Source organism: Equus quagga, chromosome 15 (genome assembly GCF_021613505.1).
Source record: "Equus quagga isolate Etosha38 chromosome 15, UCLA_HA_Equagga_1.0, whole genome shotgun sequence".
NCBI lineage: Eukaryota > Metazoa > Chordata > Mammalia > Perissodactyla > Equidae > Equus > Equus quagga.
The window spans coordinates 78,798,943-78,814,676 of NC_060281.1; the positions used below are offsets into that span (position 1 = coordinate 78,798,943).

A 15,734-nucleotide genomic window follows, 5' to 3' on the forward strand; every position below is an offset into this window, starting at 1 on the left:
TCAGCTGGAGGGGGAGGGGGCGGGGGTCTCGGGCAGTCAGCTCCGCAAGGATGTGAGATTCAGAACAACTCGGGTTCCCACCCAGGTCCTGCCACCCAGGAACGGCGTGCACAGGCCACTGCTCTGAGCCTGTCTCTTCACCTGCAAAGTGGGGGTGGTGACAACTCCCTCCTTCTTGCTGAGAAGATTTAATGCCATGAAGTCTGCACCGTGCTCACCTGCTACCACCGAGACAGGTACACAGCAGGCAGTGAAGGATGGTGACTTGTTGTTTTCCAGATTCTTATTTTTAGAAAACTTTCTCATGCATGCACTGCTTAACATCAAAACAATTTCTCAACCAATGACTCACTGAATTCCTTAACACCCCCAACCCACTCCACCCCACGAGGAAGCCGGCTGAGACCCTGAAGCCCACAGAGGGAGGATGGCGTGCCCCCAGAGGCCCACCTGTTGGGGACAGATCAAAGATTGGAACCCCAGCTCAAGGGGCCTTTCGTTCAAAGTCTGCTTTATAGATTAGCTCTCCAAGTGACAGGGGAATCTAGAAAATAGGTCATCTCTGGGCTTCGAGGTCCAGACTAGACACTCTGCCTGGGTACAGCACGTTGTGATAATCATCATTATTTACAGTCATAATAATAATAGAAGCTCCCATTGGGTGCCACTTCCTATGGCAGTTCCCCCGTCTGTAAAATGCAGATGATAGTGGTAAGTTCACCTTGTGGGATTGTTGGTGAGGAGGGGTTAATATTTGTAAAGCCTTTAGAACAGGGCTCGGCATACAGCAAACATTACGTCATTGAGAACATTGAAAATACAGAAGTGGCGTCTGCTAAAGGCTTAAGATCGCCTCACGTTCTCCTCAGGACACGCCCACAGGAGGCTACCATTACGTCCATTTTGCAGGTGGGGAAACTGAGAGCTCAGAGATGCATGGGGAGGGCAGGCATGTTACTCTCCCGAGGACGGGGAGGGCGAGCTCTGAGCGCATGCAAGTGGGGAGTGCAACCCAGGGCCATCTGCCTCCAGATCTATGGGGCTCCCATCTGTCCCTCCTCCACTTCTGCAGGTCCCCAGGGGGGAGGCAGGATGCAGCACGCTCTGGGGAAGGTATTTCCAGAGGGTGACCTGAGCCCTGGGCCAGGCAGAGGGTTATTAATAGTGCCCTGCCTGGGGAGGATGGCTCCGGGGAAGGCAGTGGGAGGGCGGAGCTGAGCCAGCGTAGGGAGGAGAGACTGCCCAGAGAGGCTGGCTGAACTTGGCTGCCAGGGCCCCTCCCAGCCCCCTGGAGCACAGCTGTTCCCTCAGCGGATTCTCTGGGGCTGGTTCATCACCTCGGAATACTCCTGTGACAGGAGCCACTTGCAAAACCCGCCTCCAGCCCCCAGCAGCAATAAATAGAAAGCTCCCAGCCCAGGAGAAGCGAGAAGTTTCTAGGCCTGCCTCCCTGGGTTTATTAAGCTCCTGGCTCCTCTTTAGACCTCAGCGGCTCTGGCTGCCAGCCTGTGTGGCCTGCGAGGACAGAGACTGGCTGATCCCTGGTGAGGCAGTACGGATAAGGGCCCTCTGGGATTCTGCTGGATCAGCGGGGGGTCGCCTTTGGTGGCTGGAGTGTCTCTGGGGCCCAGGACCCCAGCCTGGTGTGTGCCTCCGTCCCTGGCAGTGGATGGTTCAGCATTTTCTGAAGCTGAAGAATAAGTTTGGAAGACCAGCCCACCCACATCAGCTTACTGTGTGACCTTGGGCAGGTGGCTGTGGTTCTCTGAGCCTCCACTTCCCCTCCAGCTCAGCGGCCACCATGGCTGATGGTCAGATGCCCTTCCCCTACACGGGCCGACTGCGCCGGGACCCCTTCCGAGACTCGCCCCTCTCCTCCCGCCTGCTGGATGATGGCTTTGGCATGGACCCCTTCCACGACAATTTGACTGCCTCTTGGCATGACTGGGGTCTGCCTCCATTCTCCTCGGCCTGGCCGGGGACCCTGAGGTCGGGCATGGTGCCCCGGGGGCCCACCGCCACGGCCAGGTTTGGGGTACCTGCTGAGGGCAGGACCCCCCCGCCGTTCCCTGGGGAGCCCTGGAAGGTGTGTGTCAACGTGCACAGCTTCAAGCCGGAGGAGCTGATGGTGAAGACCAAGGACGGATACGTGGAGGTGTCTGGTGAGTAGTGGCCGACAAAAAGGAGAGAGAACCCGGGGAGGGAGGCATAGACATCAGCCCTGGAAACAGCCAAGAGGACAGTTCCTTACGGGGAAGCTGTGACAGTATGACACAGGTGACTTCAGGGCTCAGGAATGCAGCCCACAGGAGTTATCTTTATGGAAAAGCACTCCTCTCCTGGCTTCCAGGGGAAATCTTAACCTGACCCAGCTGCTGGGGCCTTCGGGTGCTGTATCAATCAGAGTCCAGGCAGGAAAAGGTAAACCAGGTCAGATATTTTGACAGAGGGCGTTGAATGTAAAGAATGAGTTAAACAGAGAAGGAATCAAAGACAAGGAAGAAATGGGCTCCCTTGCACCCCGGCATCACAACAGTCTCGAAGGGCGTGTTTCACGCTGGACCATCATAGTGTTGATAACCAGCGCAGCTTTCAAGAGAAACGCCTCCCTTTGTCAGGGGAGGAAACTGAGGCATAGTGGTCATTATAACAATACTAATTGATAACCTTGATTGAGCGCCTACTGTCTGCTAGAGACCACGCTAGGTGCCTTCCCCGCAGCATCTCAGTCAATACAACCAGAGGAGATGGGTCCTGTCTGTCTCTTCTTTTTACAGTTGAGGAAACTGAGGCACAGAGATGTTAAAGTAACTCCCTCAAGGCCACCACGGATTCAAACCCAGGCTGTCTGGGAATCGGGAGGCCAGAGGCAAATGGATAATGTATTGAGCCCCCGGACTAGGTGCCAATGGCTGGGCTAAAAGTCTTATTTCTTCTCTCAAGCAATCCTCACTCCAGCCCCGAGAAGCAGAGGTGTCTAGTGTCCCATTTTGCAGTTGAGGAGGCTGAGGCCCAGGTGGGACTCCTCCAAGGTCACGGTGTGAGTCAGCAGCAGCAAGAGTCTGGGCCTACCCATGACTCCGGGCCCACGGCTCCTGCCACCACATCCCAGCCTGGGAGAGGGAATGCTCCGGGAAAGAAAAAACAGGAGCTGGGGGCTCCGTCCCTCCCTCTAAGCAGGGCGGCAGAGGAAAAGCTTTCTCTCCCCTTCCCTCCCAATTAACACTCCATTAGAGAGAGCATGTTCCTGGCAGGCTCCGCCAGCCAGAAAATCAATAAAGGCCACGCAGACACAGGCTGGCAGGACAAGCCCCGGCAGGCAGCGGGCAGGGGTAGGTTCAAAGCCTCGCAGGGCAGAATTGTAAACATCAGAGGCTCCGGAGGGTGTGGTGGGCCAGGAGACACGCTGGGACCACGTGCTGACGGAGGAGGTCAGCCAGGGCTCCCCGAGCCAGGCAGGAGTTCTGCAACCAGATCCGCCACTCACCAGCAGGCTGTGCACATTGCATAACTTCTCTGTGCTTTGTTTCCTTATCTGAAAATGGGATTCAAAGAGCGACACCACATAAGGATTCTTGTATTAAATGAGGTGATGTGTGTAAAGTGTATACATAGTGCCCAGAACACAAGGGATAAGGACTGTAATTGTGGGGGATGTTGTTGTTGTTGTTAAAATGCCAGGCACATGGTAGAGGACCAATCAATCATAAATGGTAGATGCTCTTTGAGACCTGGGTTCGAATCCCGGCACCGCTGTTCATGCTCTAGATGGATATGGACAAGAAAGTCTTCCCACGGCTCCCAGCCTCAGTTTCCTCATCTGTGTCATGGGATCATAATAATCTCTCTCCTGCAAAGCTGTAGGGAAGGTTAAATACACTCAGACAATATATGATAATAAAAGCAGAGTGTCTGTAATGGCTCCTAACAGGGCCTGCCTGGCGCTCAGTAAACAAGGTGATTATTATCCCCAGTCCTGCTGTCTTTGTTTTAATTAGGGTTCCAGAATCTTCCACCCCAGATTGGAGGATTGCTCATGCCCCATGGCCCCCTCCAGAAGACCTCTGTTCAACCTGGAAGGTTTTTCTCCATCCTCCTTTCTAGGTGCTTATTCACAGGTGAGGCCTGGCAGCTCCAGGCTGAGATCCTGGCGAAGCACCTTACCAATCCAGGGGCTTTGAGTGAGCGATGGAGCCTCAGTCCCCACGTCTGTAAAATGGGCTGGTCGGGGCTTAAATAAGACGAAGACAGACGAAGCCTTTTTAGGCTGTAAAACCCTCACAGGGTGCACTTAGCAGCCGCAGCGTGACAGGATCCCAATCCCCTGAGATTGCACATGGAAACTATCATAACAGAGGTTTCAGAAGTCAGACTGATATCAGGCTCTATTTAAAAAGCCACTTTCAAGGGGCCGGCAGAAGTCAGATCGGGTCTCCCAGCCTCCATCCCATGATGACAGACCTATTCCTCCTCAAGCACTTTGTGTGGGGCACTGTGCTAAATGCTGCCATGTGTTGGCCCCCTGGTCCTTCCCATGGACTTCCCAGGAAAGACGGATAGGTTTGTTCCATGCATACTACAGAAGAGGAAATGGAAGGCCAGACAGAGTAACTCACCTGAGACCACCGGCTTCTCCACAGTAATGTCTGAAACTCAAAGCCGGGCCTGCTTAGACAGTTCCAAGTCAGGATGGCTCAATCTGCTTCTGATTGCGTGGCCTTGGGCAAGTCCTACCACCTCTTGTTGTTCTTATGAGGAGGTGGACTAGATCAGTATTTGCCAAACGGTGTGCTTTAAGATGCCACTAGGCATCTGAGAAACAGAGGGAGGGGCATCCAGAATTTTAGAAAGTTCCAGATGCAACTAAATTATAAACAGGTCTCCTCACTGCAGGACTTATCAGAGCCTTGAATCCACCAATGGAGTTGATGGATCTCTGAGAGATGGTCCTCTCTTATCTGACCACATATGAGTGTCTAGTTCCAGGGAAGTGTTTGGAAAATGCTGGACTAGAAGAGTTCCATCATGCCTCACACACCCCACCCCCAACATGCAGACACTAGCCAAGAAATGTTCCCTTCATGGGCCACTGGGCCAGGCCCTGGCCAAGGAAGGGACTGGAAAGCCCCAAGGCCTTATTCCCGCCCCTTTGTCTTAATCCCAGGGCCTGTGCCTCCCCTGGAAACAGCACTGTCTTTCTTTAGCTGGGCCAATGGACTTCCCCCAACTCCTGCTTCCTGCCTCTTGGCGCCGACATTTCTCTGAGGCACGTGGAGAACATGGTGGTTGCAAGGGGCCTCTGACTTCCTCCAGCCTCCACATGAGTTCTTGAAAACAAAAATTATAATAATTACTTTTTTCTGTTTACAAAAATAAAGTATTTCCACAGTAGAAAATGTAGATAGGAAACCAAAATAAGAAGCGAAAAAGCACTCATAATCCTTAAGCTGCCCCAATAAATAGATATTCAAATAATATGCAAATTAAATTCAAGACGGGCCTCCTAGCAACATCCTCTTACAACCAGGTTAACCCCCTCCCCTCCCTGACCCCAAAACCCTGTTTCCAGAGCCCAGACAGGGAGAGCTAGCTTGTGAAGAGCACTCCTTTCTCCAAACATCAAAATAAACCACAAGCATTCACCTTCACACAGTTTTTTGACCATTTACACAGCAATTCTGTGACTCATTCTCATTTGCTCCTCACAATAACCCAAGCCTTGTCACCCCCACCTTAGAGAAGAATAGACTGAAGCTCCGAGAACAGAGTTGCTGGGAAATGTCAGAGCACAGACTCAAACCCATCTACCTCCTTTTGAATCTGCGCTCCATCACTTCCGAGCTGTGTGACCTTCAGCACATCACCTCACCTCTCTGAACTTTCATTCCCCATCCACAAAACGGTGATGGTAAAAGTACCTGCCTTCTAAGGCTGTTGGGAAAATTAAAGGCGCTGAGAACAGTGGCTGACACCAAGTAAGAGCTATATAAGAGTTTGCTATTATTATTTTTATCATCATCATCCTTTATTATTCCCAGGATACCAAGGGTGCAAAAGGGCTGAGTCAGAGGCACTGGCCTGTCCCCAGGGGAAGCAGGCCTCCGGAGGCCCTGGCTTGGGGAGGATACCAGAGAACACACAGCGCCCTTCTGGCCACAGGCCTGGGTTGGAGCTGGGCAGTTGGTGGTCACGGACTTGGCAGGTCGCAATAAGCTTTCCCCGGGGCAGCACATCACAGAATAGCATGTTCTGGAGAGCCAGACACTCCAGCTTAAAAACCCAAACTCCTACACGTGTATCCCTTTCTGCCCAGCTGATGGGAGAATAAATTGATGCAGCCTTTCCTAAGGGCAATTTAACAATACAGACCAAGCCTTAGAAATTCTAGAACTTGGAATTTATCCTCAGGGAGTCATCAGGCCGCATGCAGATCTAGCTAGGATGACATTCAGGGCACTGAGGTTCTTCCCAAATGTCGGGAACCTCAGTGCCCAGAAGCTGGGGACTGTCCAAATGAATTTTTATATCTCTGCAGTGAAACGCTGTGCAGCCGCTAGTAATCCCGCTGTTAAAGAATATTTGCTGTAATATGGAAAAATAATTATAATATGTTAGCAAAAGATAAAAACAGGTTTCAAGTGTAACATACAATATGAGCCCATCTGACAAAATATGCTATCGACGTCTATAACATCTATACTATGTAACATTTATGCACTTCTAAGTAACATGGAAAGAAAAGTCTGGAACATATAAAAAATATTATTAATTTCCTCCGGGTGATGGGATTATGAGTGTTCTGATTGTTTCTTCTTCATTTTCTACCTTTTTGAACAGACACTTGCATTATCTGGTGATCAGAAAAAAGTTATTAATAAAGGAATAATGTTCATAAAGAATAATTAATGTAATCACCTGTAGATTCAGTTTAAAAAAATCTGGACTGTAAAAAGACACTAATCCCACCAGGTTATTTACGGTCTAGATTGTACAGTCCCTCGGAAGGGTGCCCCTGGGGAAATGAAGGTTCTTAGGCCTGGAATGTGGCCCCAAAATGAGGAGTGAGGAATGAGTAACGATAGGATAGGAGGTGAGCGGCTCTGCTGGGCACTAATCCGGTTTGTTTAAAGGGAAATTAGAGACACTCTCTTCAATAAAAGAAAAAAAAAGAGTTGGGAGGAGCCAGGAGGCTCGGAATTTGTTATATAAATTGCAAGATAAAAGCCAGTGTGGGCCCAAGCCTTCTTGTAATTTCATCTTTTTCCTTCCTAAGGGAAGAAAAAAGCTCTCTCCTGCTGCCCTGGGAGGGTGTGGGGCGGGGGAAATTCCACCTCTCCCTACTGTGTCGTTTCTTAAGAAAAGCCCCCTTTGGAGAATCTGGGTGGGTTTTTTAGCAGACGAAGCATTATTTCCAGGTGTACACATAATGTGGCTCAAAGAGCTACTCAGAAGCTGGAACAGCAGAGAGGCAGCAGACCCCAGCTCCTGGCCTAGGTTCAGAGAGAGCTGGTTCAGAGCCCACGGCTGCCACACATCTGCTGGGCAACACTGGACCCATCACTGGGCCTCAGTTTCCACATCTCTAACCAAGGGAGAAAGAAGCCCACCCTCAGAGCTAGGAAAGGCCTCTGTTAGTTGTAAGGTCAGCTGAGTGGCAAACTAGCCCCACTCCCTTCCCACCACCCGTTCTGGGGTGTTAGCCTCAGGGTTCTACCGTCTGGTTAGGAGTGAGGGGTCAGATTCAAGACCTTAGAGGATACAGTGCAACGTGTGGCCCAGGTTCTGTGATTTCCTAAGACTAGTAAGTAATTGTCCACAAACCACGGTCAAGGCCTCCTGTCCGTTATTTACTTCATCTTCACAACAGCCTGGGAGGAGGCTCAGGTGGGTCCACTTAGCAGATGAGGGACCAGAAGCTCAGACAACTGGAGCCACTAGACCAAGCCCCAAGCCACACAGCGAGGCAGGCGCAGGATTCGAATCCAAGTCCGAGTCCTGACGGATGCCCAGGGCCCATAGATGCTGACCCGTGGCATTTCTTTCCCTTCCAGGCAAACACGAGGAGAAGCAGCAAGAAGGCGGCATTGTTTCCAAGAACTTCACAAAGAAAATCCAGTAAGTGACCTGGCAGTGTGGATTTCAGGGTGGGAGTGGAGGAGACGGGGGTGCCTGGGACCCGAGATCTGGGGTCTCTCCCTCCTGGGGATCTCTCCTGTGAGACACGGCCCAGGGCAGGGACTTGAACCCTCATACCTGAAGGGGAGAAAGTGTCACAGCAAACCTGCAGCAGGGTCCCAGAAAGGGGGGCCGCATAGATTCTCCTGTCTCGCCTGCTCAGTGCCCTGTGAGGTCGGTATCAACAATCCCGTTTTGTAGATGAAGAACCCGAGAATAAGAGAGGTGAAATGACTTGTCCACAATTCCACGAAAATTGGGGCACTCCCCTACCCACGTGGTATGGCTGAGGGAGGATCTCCATCACGGTCAAGAAGGACCCTCCCCCGATGCCCTAAAGGCCCAGTAGAATCTTCCTTGGGGAGGCTGCTCGCCCTAACTCTCCCACGGCCAGCAGAGTGCGCCTTCGCTGGAGCATCCACAGGAATTAAACTGGAAGGTGTCCTGCCGGCTCCGCTTACCACCTGGAGGGGTCCTGAGGCTGAGATTGGGATGAAGGAAGGGCAGGTTTTGCTGAGGGGAGTGAGAAGGGCTGAGCCTGGGAAAACCACATGAGCAGCCAGAAGACCGCCAGGCTGAGCCACTGAATCAAAGCCACACAGAGGCCCTGATGGCAATGCCGGCGGGGAGAAGAGACTCACAGCGGGGTACTGATGGCTAGATGCTTCAGGGACATCTTCTCCCTAATCAGCGTCACTCCATCACGTGCTCTTCTGGCTCCACAGCCTTTTCCCCAGTCATCATTGCATTTAGTCTTGGCAGCGAAGCTGTTCAGGGGAGGAGAGATTGTACCCTCCTGCTGTTATGCGGAAACGAAGTCTTCCAGAGGTGAACGGACATACTCGAGGTCCTTACATCTGGAATTTAGAACAGCCCCAAACGGATCCTTCAACTCTGAGTTTAATGCTCCTTCCTCAAGCAAGGAATGCCCTTTCCTCGTCTCTATGAGATGTGTGCTGATTCTGACCTTGCAGAGTTACCAAGTGAAAATGAGATGAGATCATGGCACAATGATCCGCACGCAGCAGGTCCTCATACGTGGCCGTTTGTTATTACTATTATTGTTGCGGTTCTTGAATCTTTGCTCCACTCCTAGCCCTGGCAAAAAATGTCCTGTGTCTGGAGAGACTGGGCTAGCTGAATTCTGAGGCTTCTTTCAGCTTTGGGATTCTGCAGTCCTGTCTCTCCCCCCACGTGCCTGCTCCTGACCCGCCTGGCGCCTCTGGAGTTCTTGGAAGCCCCAGGACACTTCCTGATAAGGGAAAGGCCAACAGCTTCTCTTCACGCTCGCTGGCTCACGCGCCGTCCCCAAGACCCACACCTCTCCCTGGTCCAGCAGCCAGATCAAACATCGCTGAGAGCAGAGAGAAAGGGAAAAGGGAGGAGGAGGGAGCCAATGTTTCTTTCAAGAGACTCATAGAAGGTCTCAGGTTGGAGTCACAGGCAGGGCAAAGCTGTGGAGGCGACTGAGCTGAAAAAGAAGTCAGCGAATTAATCATCTTAAGAAGACGGCCATTTTGTGGATTTCGCTGTCTCTGAGACCTCTGGGAAAACAGCTTGCTGGAAGTTGCTTGACCAGATAGAAATGCCTACAGCTGCTCAAGGCAGGGCTGCAGTTGAGCTGGGGCCCAGCAGCTGAGCTGGGCTGGTCGCTACAATACGGGACTCGCCATTGTCCTGAGCTCCCCAGGTGCCCTCCCTAGTTGACCTAGCCATCCTGACCCTGTCCCCAGGACCCTCCAAACCGCCCCACATTCCAGCTATTAAAGGGTCCCCAGAACCCTCCTCCATAACTAGATCAGGTATCTATCCATTCTGGCTGGCCAATGTCCAGTTGTGCCAGTTGCTAAATATTTTGAATTTCACCCCTGGGTGTAGGGAGTCCGGGCTCCATGATAGAGAGAGTGGGTAACTCAGAGCAATTTGCTGAACTGCTCTGAGCTTCTGTTCCCGCATTCCCTCACAGATGGATCTGTGATGGGGAATGAGAGGACGTGTGTAAAGCGTTTAGCACGGGGTACAGACTCAGCGCTCAGTCCATGGGAACTAATATTATTAAAAGATTGCAAGGCTGGGATCACACAAGAGCAGGTGGGACCTCCTGGCCCCTCCTGGCTCTGCCCAGACTCCAGACACCGAGGAGCAGGACGGGAGTTTGGGATGGCCCTGGCCCAATCTTAGGAGGCCTCATCGCCTCTCCCAGGAAAAGCTCAGGTCATCAGAGGACAGGGAAGCTCCTTCAACCAGCTGAGATCCTTGGAGATTTCCAGCCAGGCAGGATGCTACAGCTGTTGGCCTTAGCCCAACACACCCATCCCCGTGTGAAAGGCCCCATCTTGCCTGGATGAGGGGACGGGGAGAGGTCTTGGAATTTGCCTATCAAACTGGGGGCAGGGCGAGGACTGCAGATGAGATCTTTCCCACATCCAAGCTGGATGAGAGGACAGGAAGCAGGGGACACAGGAAGTCATCCATGGAGGATGCTCAGAGCCAAAGCAAACTTCAGTCTCTTTGCTCCACATTTTCCCACGTATCTGTTCTGCCTCTTATCGTTATCTACGATGTGTCAAGAGCCATGTGGAGAGGTTTGTAGGTTTAATTGTATTTCATCTTTAGAACAATCCTATGGAGTGGGTATGATTACGCCCATCTAGTGGGTGAGGAAACTGAAGCTCAGTGGGATGGTGGGACTCAACTAAGGTCACACAGGAAGGAGCAGATCTGAGATTGGAGCACAGGTGTCCCTAACTTGAACTTCCCCTACTCGGTTAGGGCAGACTGAAGGACAGTTATTGGCATACGTCTTCACTATTTTTTGCCACATATGCTAATGTTCCCATACTGTTATTTGCTTATGCCTTGTTTTTTTCCGATCAATTCACTTTTGATACAGTGAAATTCTCATCGCTAACATGTTCACCGAAGAAGGCAATCATAACAAAATCCAATGAAAGCAAAATGTGGTGAAATAACTAGATAATGTTGCCTGCGGAAGGGTCTAAGACTTACATCTGCTGTCTCTTTGTTAAAAAGAGAAAATAGCAAGAGACAGAGGCTGCAGGTGCTCAAGGCTTGTTAACCCTTCGCTGAGGCCTTTGTTTAGATGTAAACAGAAGGACTGAAAGAGAATTGGGGAGGAATAACTTTCCCACCACGTCGATTCAACATACAGGTTACCTGGTGAGGGACCTTGAACAAGTCTATTCCCAACTCCGGGCCTCAGTTTACCCATGTGTAATATGAGAGCATTGTCCTGGACAATCGAGAAGATCCTTTTGGGCTCTGATGTCCTATGGTTCAATGATGGCACAGCTTGTGCTAAAATATCCCCAGCTGTCAAGGTGCCCACTTGGCGAGCCAATGCCTGCAATGACAAAGCAGAAGCTGACACTTATTGAGCGCTTACTGTGTGCCAGGCACCATTCTAAGTCCTTTTCTTTCATTATCTCACATAATTCTCACACCACCCTAAGAGGTAGATGCTATTATTACCTCTTTTCTTACAAGGAAATAGATTCAGAGAGGTGAAATCACTAGCCCAAGGTCACACAGTCGGGAAGAGCCGGAATCTGGATCCAGGTCTCCCTGCCTGCCAAGTCCAGGCTGTGGACCATGCCTACCCTGTCACATTGTACCGGGTCCCCACTGGGTTGGCGTGCGAATGGTTCAACAGAGTCAGCCCATCCCCCAGCAGAGGGAGGGGGGTCCAAAATCTTGCCCTTGTCTCTGCTCCAGGAGCTTGACTTGGCAGGTGTTCAAATTCTCTCTTTCTTCCGTCCTTGCCCGCAGCCCCTTTGTTATCCTCTGTGGCTCCAATTTGGCAGGAGTCCCTTGGGTAGATGGGGCTCATGCGCCTACAAGCACAGGAGCAAAAGCCTCCCAGCCCCTCCAGGAAGGGTCCTGCCCATGACGAGGAACGGGCTGACCTCATTTCTTGCTTCTTTCATCAAGACCCCTGCATTTACAACAGGCAGAGCCAGCCTGGCCCAGGAAAGATAGTGGTGACAGAACCGCCTGGCTTCCCCTCATGGTCCTGTGTTCAACAGTCTGGTGCCGGGGGAGGCCGCAGAGCATCACAATCAGCTGAGTTTGGAGACCCCGAGTCCAATTCCACTCCCATCTGCCCCTTACCAGCTGGGGGGCCTTGGGCGAATCAGTTCACTCCTCTGACCTCAATTTCCTCATCTGTAAATTGGGGATAGGCATAGCACTTGCCTGGTGGGATTACTGTTAACAACTGTACGAGAGGATTCAGGCGAAGTCCCTGGTACATAGAAAGTTCTCGGCAGGTCATATTTTTCATAATTTTTTATTAATAATGGCACCCAATGAGGCCATTAGCATGCTCTCACAATTCCAATAATTTGTTGCAGAAACCATGTCCCAGATAGTCTTGTTTTCTCAAAACAATCCAAAAGTCATAAAAATAGCTTCAGAACCGGAACCAGATTTGGGTTCAGAAGTCCTGTCTTTGGTGCTCTCTCTCTCACTGAGTCTGTCATTGGATTTCCCAAGGCTCTGTCAGATGTCCTATGCAATGGGCATATTAATTTCTACCTACTAACCATTCTAGGGTCTCTATAAAGTTCTAACCAGGTAATGCCTATAAACGTATTTGGGGAACAAAACAATTATGACCTGCTAAGACCTACTTACGATGTGGCCCAAATCAAGTATCATTCTAAGCATCGTAGAGTATGCTGCCATCTGACGTCTAGCCATGTGGCCAGCCTGACCCCCTTTATCTGCCAAGTTGTCTATTCCACCATTAACTCTACCAGCAATGCTTTTTGTAGCAAAGCCCTCCCAGCAGGCACATGGTCAATGAAAATGTGTCACCTGTTGTGAGTGACACCTGATTTGTGCTCTATAAAGGAGTGGTCGTGGCGGTCATTTCCGCCAGCAGCTAGCCAGTTGTGGGCGCTAAAGTGGAGACCTCAACCATTGACCAAATATCTGGCCCACAGCTCCCTTTTAAGTTAGCATTGGAGCAGCGTTTTACCATTCATAAGGTGTGTTCAGAGTCTTTGTCTCACTCTGAGCTTCAAAAACTGTGCAAATTTAATGTTATGCTCACCATTTTGCAGATGAGGAAACAAGCTCAGAGCAACTGAGTGGCCTTCCCAACATCACACAGCTAGAAAGCGGCAGGGCCAGAATTCACAAACCCAGCATTGTTTGCCCCGAAAGACGAAGCTCTTCTCAACAACATTTTCTTTCGAATGAATAAAAGAATGTTTAAGCTCTATTAAAATAGTAAATGAATAAAATCTTGTGCTTCCTCTAGGCTTCCTGCAGAGGTGGATCCTGTGACAGTATTTGCCTCGCTTTCCCCAGAGGGCCTGCTGATCATCGAAGCTCCCCAGGTCCCCCCTTACTCACCATTTGGAGAAAGCAGTTTCAACAACGAGCTTCCCCAAGACAGCCAGGAAGTCACCTGTACCTGAGACCCCAGTCATGGCCCATCCTTGTTCCCTCCCCAACCCCAGGGCTTCTCTGATTCCAGGGTACATTACTGTAGCTGAACTCATAGATTTAGCGCAACTAAGATGTTGGGGGTGGGAGTGGATGGACCACAGAGTCCCTGGATAGTGTAGTAGTAGGTTTTTCCACAAGAGGGCGCAATTGGCGAGTCATGCTCAGTTGCGCAAAATGCTGGGAGTTTTTTTTTTTTTCTTTACCTTTTCTGTCTTGATGAAAATGTTGCACATTCTAAAGTTGCCAAACCAATATAATGGGACATAACATTTCACATTGCATCTTACCTTGCAGCTGATGCAAGGGTTGCTTTTCTCTGGGGACCTCCCCATCACCCAGATTCCTATTCTGGGCTCTCAATTTCCCTGCCTGCCCCGTGGTTTGGGTGAAGGAGCCCATTAGCTCACTCCATTGTGTTTCTGCAGCCCTGGCCTAAGAAGGGTTATAGAGAGGTCTTACATCCCCATATGGGATTTATCCAACAGCCACATGAAAATAAACAGTGCCTTCTGCCCTCCACCCAGGCATTTACAGCATGTTCCCAAGCTGGCACTCCCCGGGGACTCTGGAAGCCCCTCAGTTTATTCTCTGGCTAAAGCCCCCCCTTTCTTGTGTCTCCTATGCCCAAGTTGGGATTTTTAGAGAGGGCTGTCTCCAGACAGCTCCAGCTGGAACCAAGCAAAGGCCAGACAGCCTGGCAGGCAGGCTAGTGGTATTGTCTATATGGGTGGGACGTGTGTGTCATTGTTATTTGAATTGTGCTGTTGTTTAGGGGAAAATAACAGTAAATGATAATAATAATAAAGGAGCTGATGTTCTTAGCCTGGTGTGCTTCTTTTGATGAGGGGCTAAATGCTATACCACTTAGATATGCAATGTCAGTTAGGAATGCTTGTGGCTACAAATTATAATGCCCAATGAGTAGTGGCTTAAATGACACAAACATCTAACTTTATAAGAAGTTCAGGTATGAGTGATTTCAGAGTTACTTTTTCAGAAGGTACGTCACCAAGAATCCAGAGTATTTCCATCTTTTTCCTCTGCCATCTCTAAAAAGTCCGCTAGGTCTATCCTCGCATTTGTAAGACGGCTGCAGCAGCCCCAGGCATCTCATCCTCGGGTGACAAGGTACAGGAAGAGAAGGCAAGGATAAAAAAGAAGCCTTCTCATCTGGCCTCCTCTTTTATCAGCACGCAAGATCTTTTCCAGAAGCTCTCTCTCAGCAGATTTCTTCTTTTATTTCATTGACCCAACTTGGGTCACACGCCTAGCCTGAAGCCAGTCCCTGGCAAAGTGAAAGTGATGGCCATAATGGACTTAGATCCAGATTGATTTGTCCTCTGAGGCCAGGAACATTGCTGTGTGAAAAAGCAAGGTTCTGTTAAGAAGGACAGGGATGTAGCAGCTGTGAGCGCCATCAACAGTGTAATGGCGGCTGCAGGCTGACGCTGCCAGGAGCGCAGAACCTGGAACACAGGGTCGCAGGGAGCAAGGCTGCTGGCATAGTGCACCAGTTGGGACTGTTTCTGGGGTAAGTGTGAAGAAACTCAACTCAAACTGATGGACGCGAGAAGGGGTATTTATTGGTACACATAGCTGAGAAGTCCAGGATAAAACCCGCTTTCAGGGCTCCAGTGATGTCAACAGAACTCAGTTTCTCTCTCTCTCGGTCCTGCAGAGTCAGCTTCACTCCCAGTCTCCCTGTTGCCTCCCGGCCCTCCCCGTCCCCAGCCCTCCATGCCCCTGTGTCCTCCCTCTGTGGTCGTGAGATGGCTACGGTCACTATTCCCTCTCACATTCCACTCCCCAGGGAGAAAAGCCATCTTTTCCTATAGTTTCTGCCCTATCCCTGAGAGTCATTCTTATTGGATCGGCTTCCGTCACATGACCATCCGGAGCTAAGCAGGGACCACGAAATCAGAGCTTTGATTGGCCAGGCCTGGGTCACATGCTCTATCCCTGGAGCCAATCCCAATGAATCCCCACAATACCCGGAAGTAGATGTTCGTTTATAAGGAAGAAGCTGAAGCTAAGTGGTTTGGGTAGGTCACGTGGTGACAGCAGAACTCAAACCCGGATGT

At 50.6% G+C, this 15,734-nt stretch overlaps 1 protein-coding gene across 1 annotated transcript; it reads left to right on the plus strand.

Annotated features, from left to right (window-relative positions):
• The first annotated feature begins 1,368 nt into the window (after window positions 1-1,368).
• Window positions 1,369-14,474, plus strand: HSPB8 (heat shock protein family B (small) member 8). Its single transcript, XM_046640657.1, has 3 exons — window positions 1,369-2,162; window positions 8,052-8,115; window positions 13,463-14,474. Exons 1-3 carry the CDS (start codon window positions 1,802-1,804, stop codon window positions 13,620-13,622), a joined length of 585 nt encoding a protein of 194 aa, XP_046496613.1. The 5' UTR covers window positions 1,369-1,801; the 3' UTR covers window positions 13,623-14,474.
• The last annotated feature ends 1,260 nt before the right edge of the window (window positions 14,475-15,734 follow it).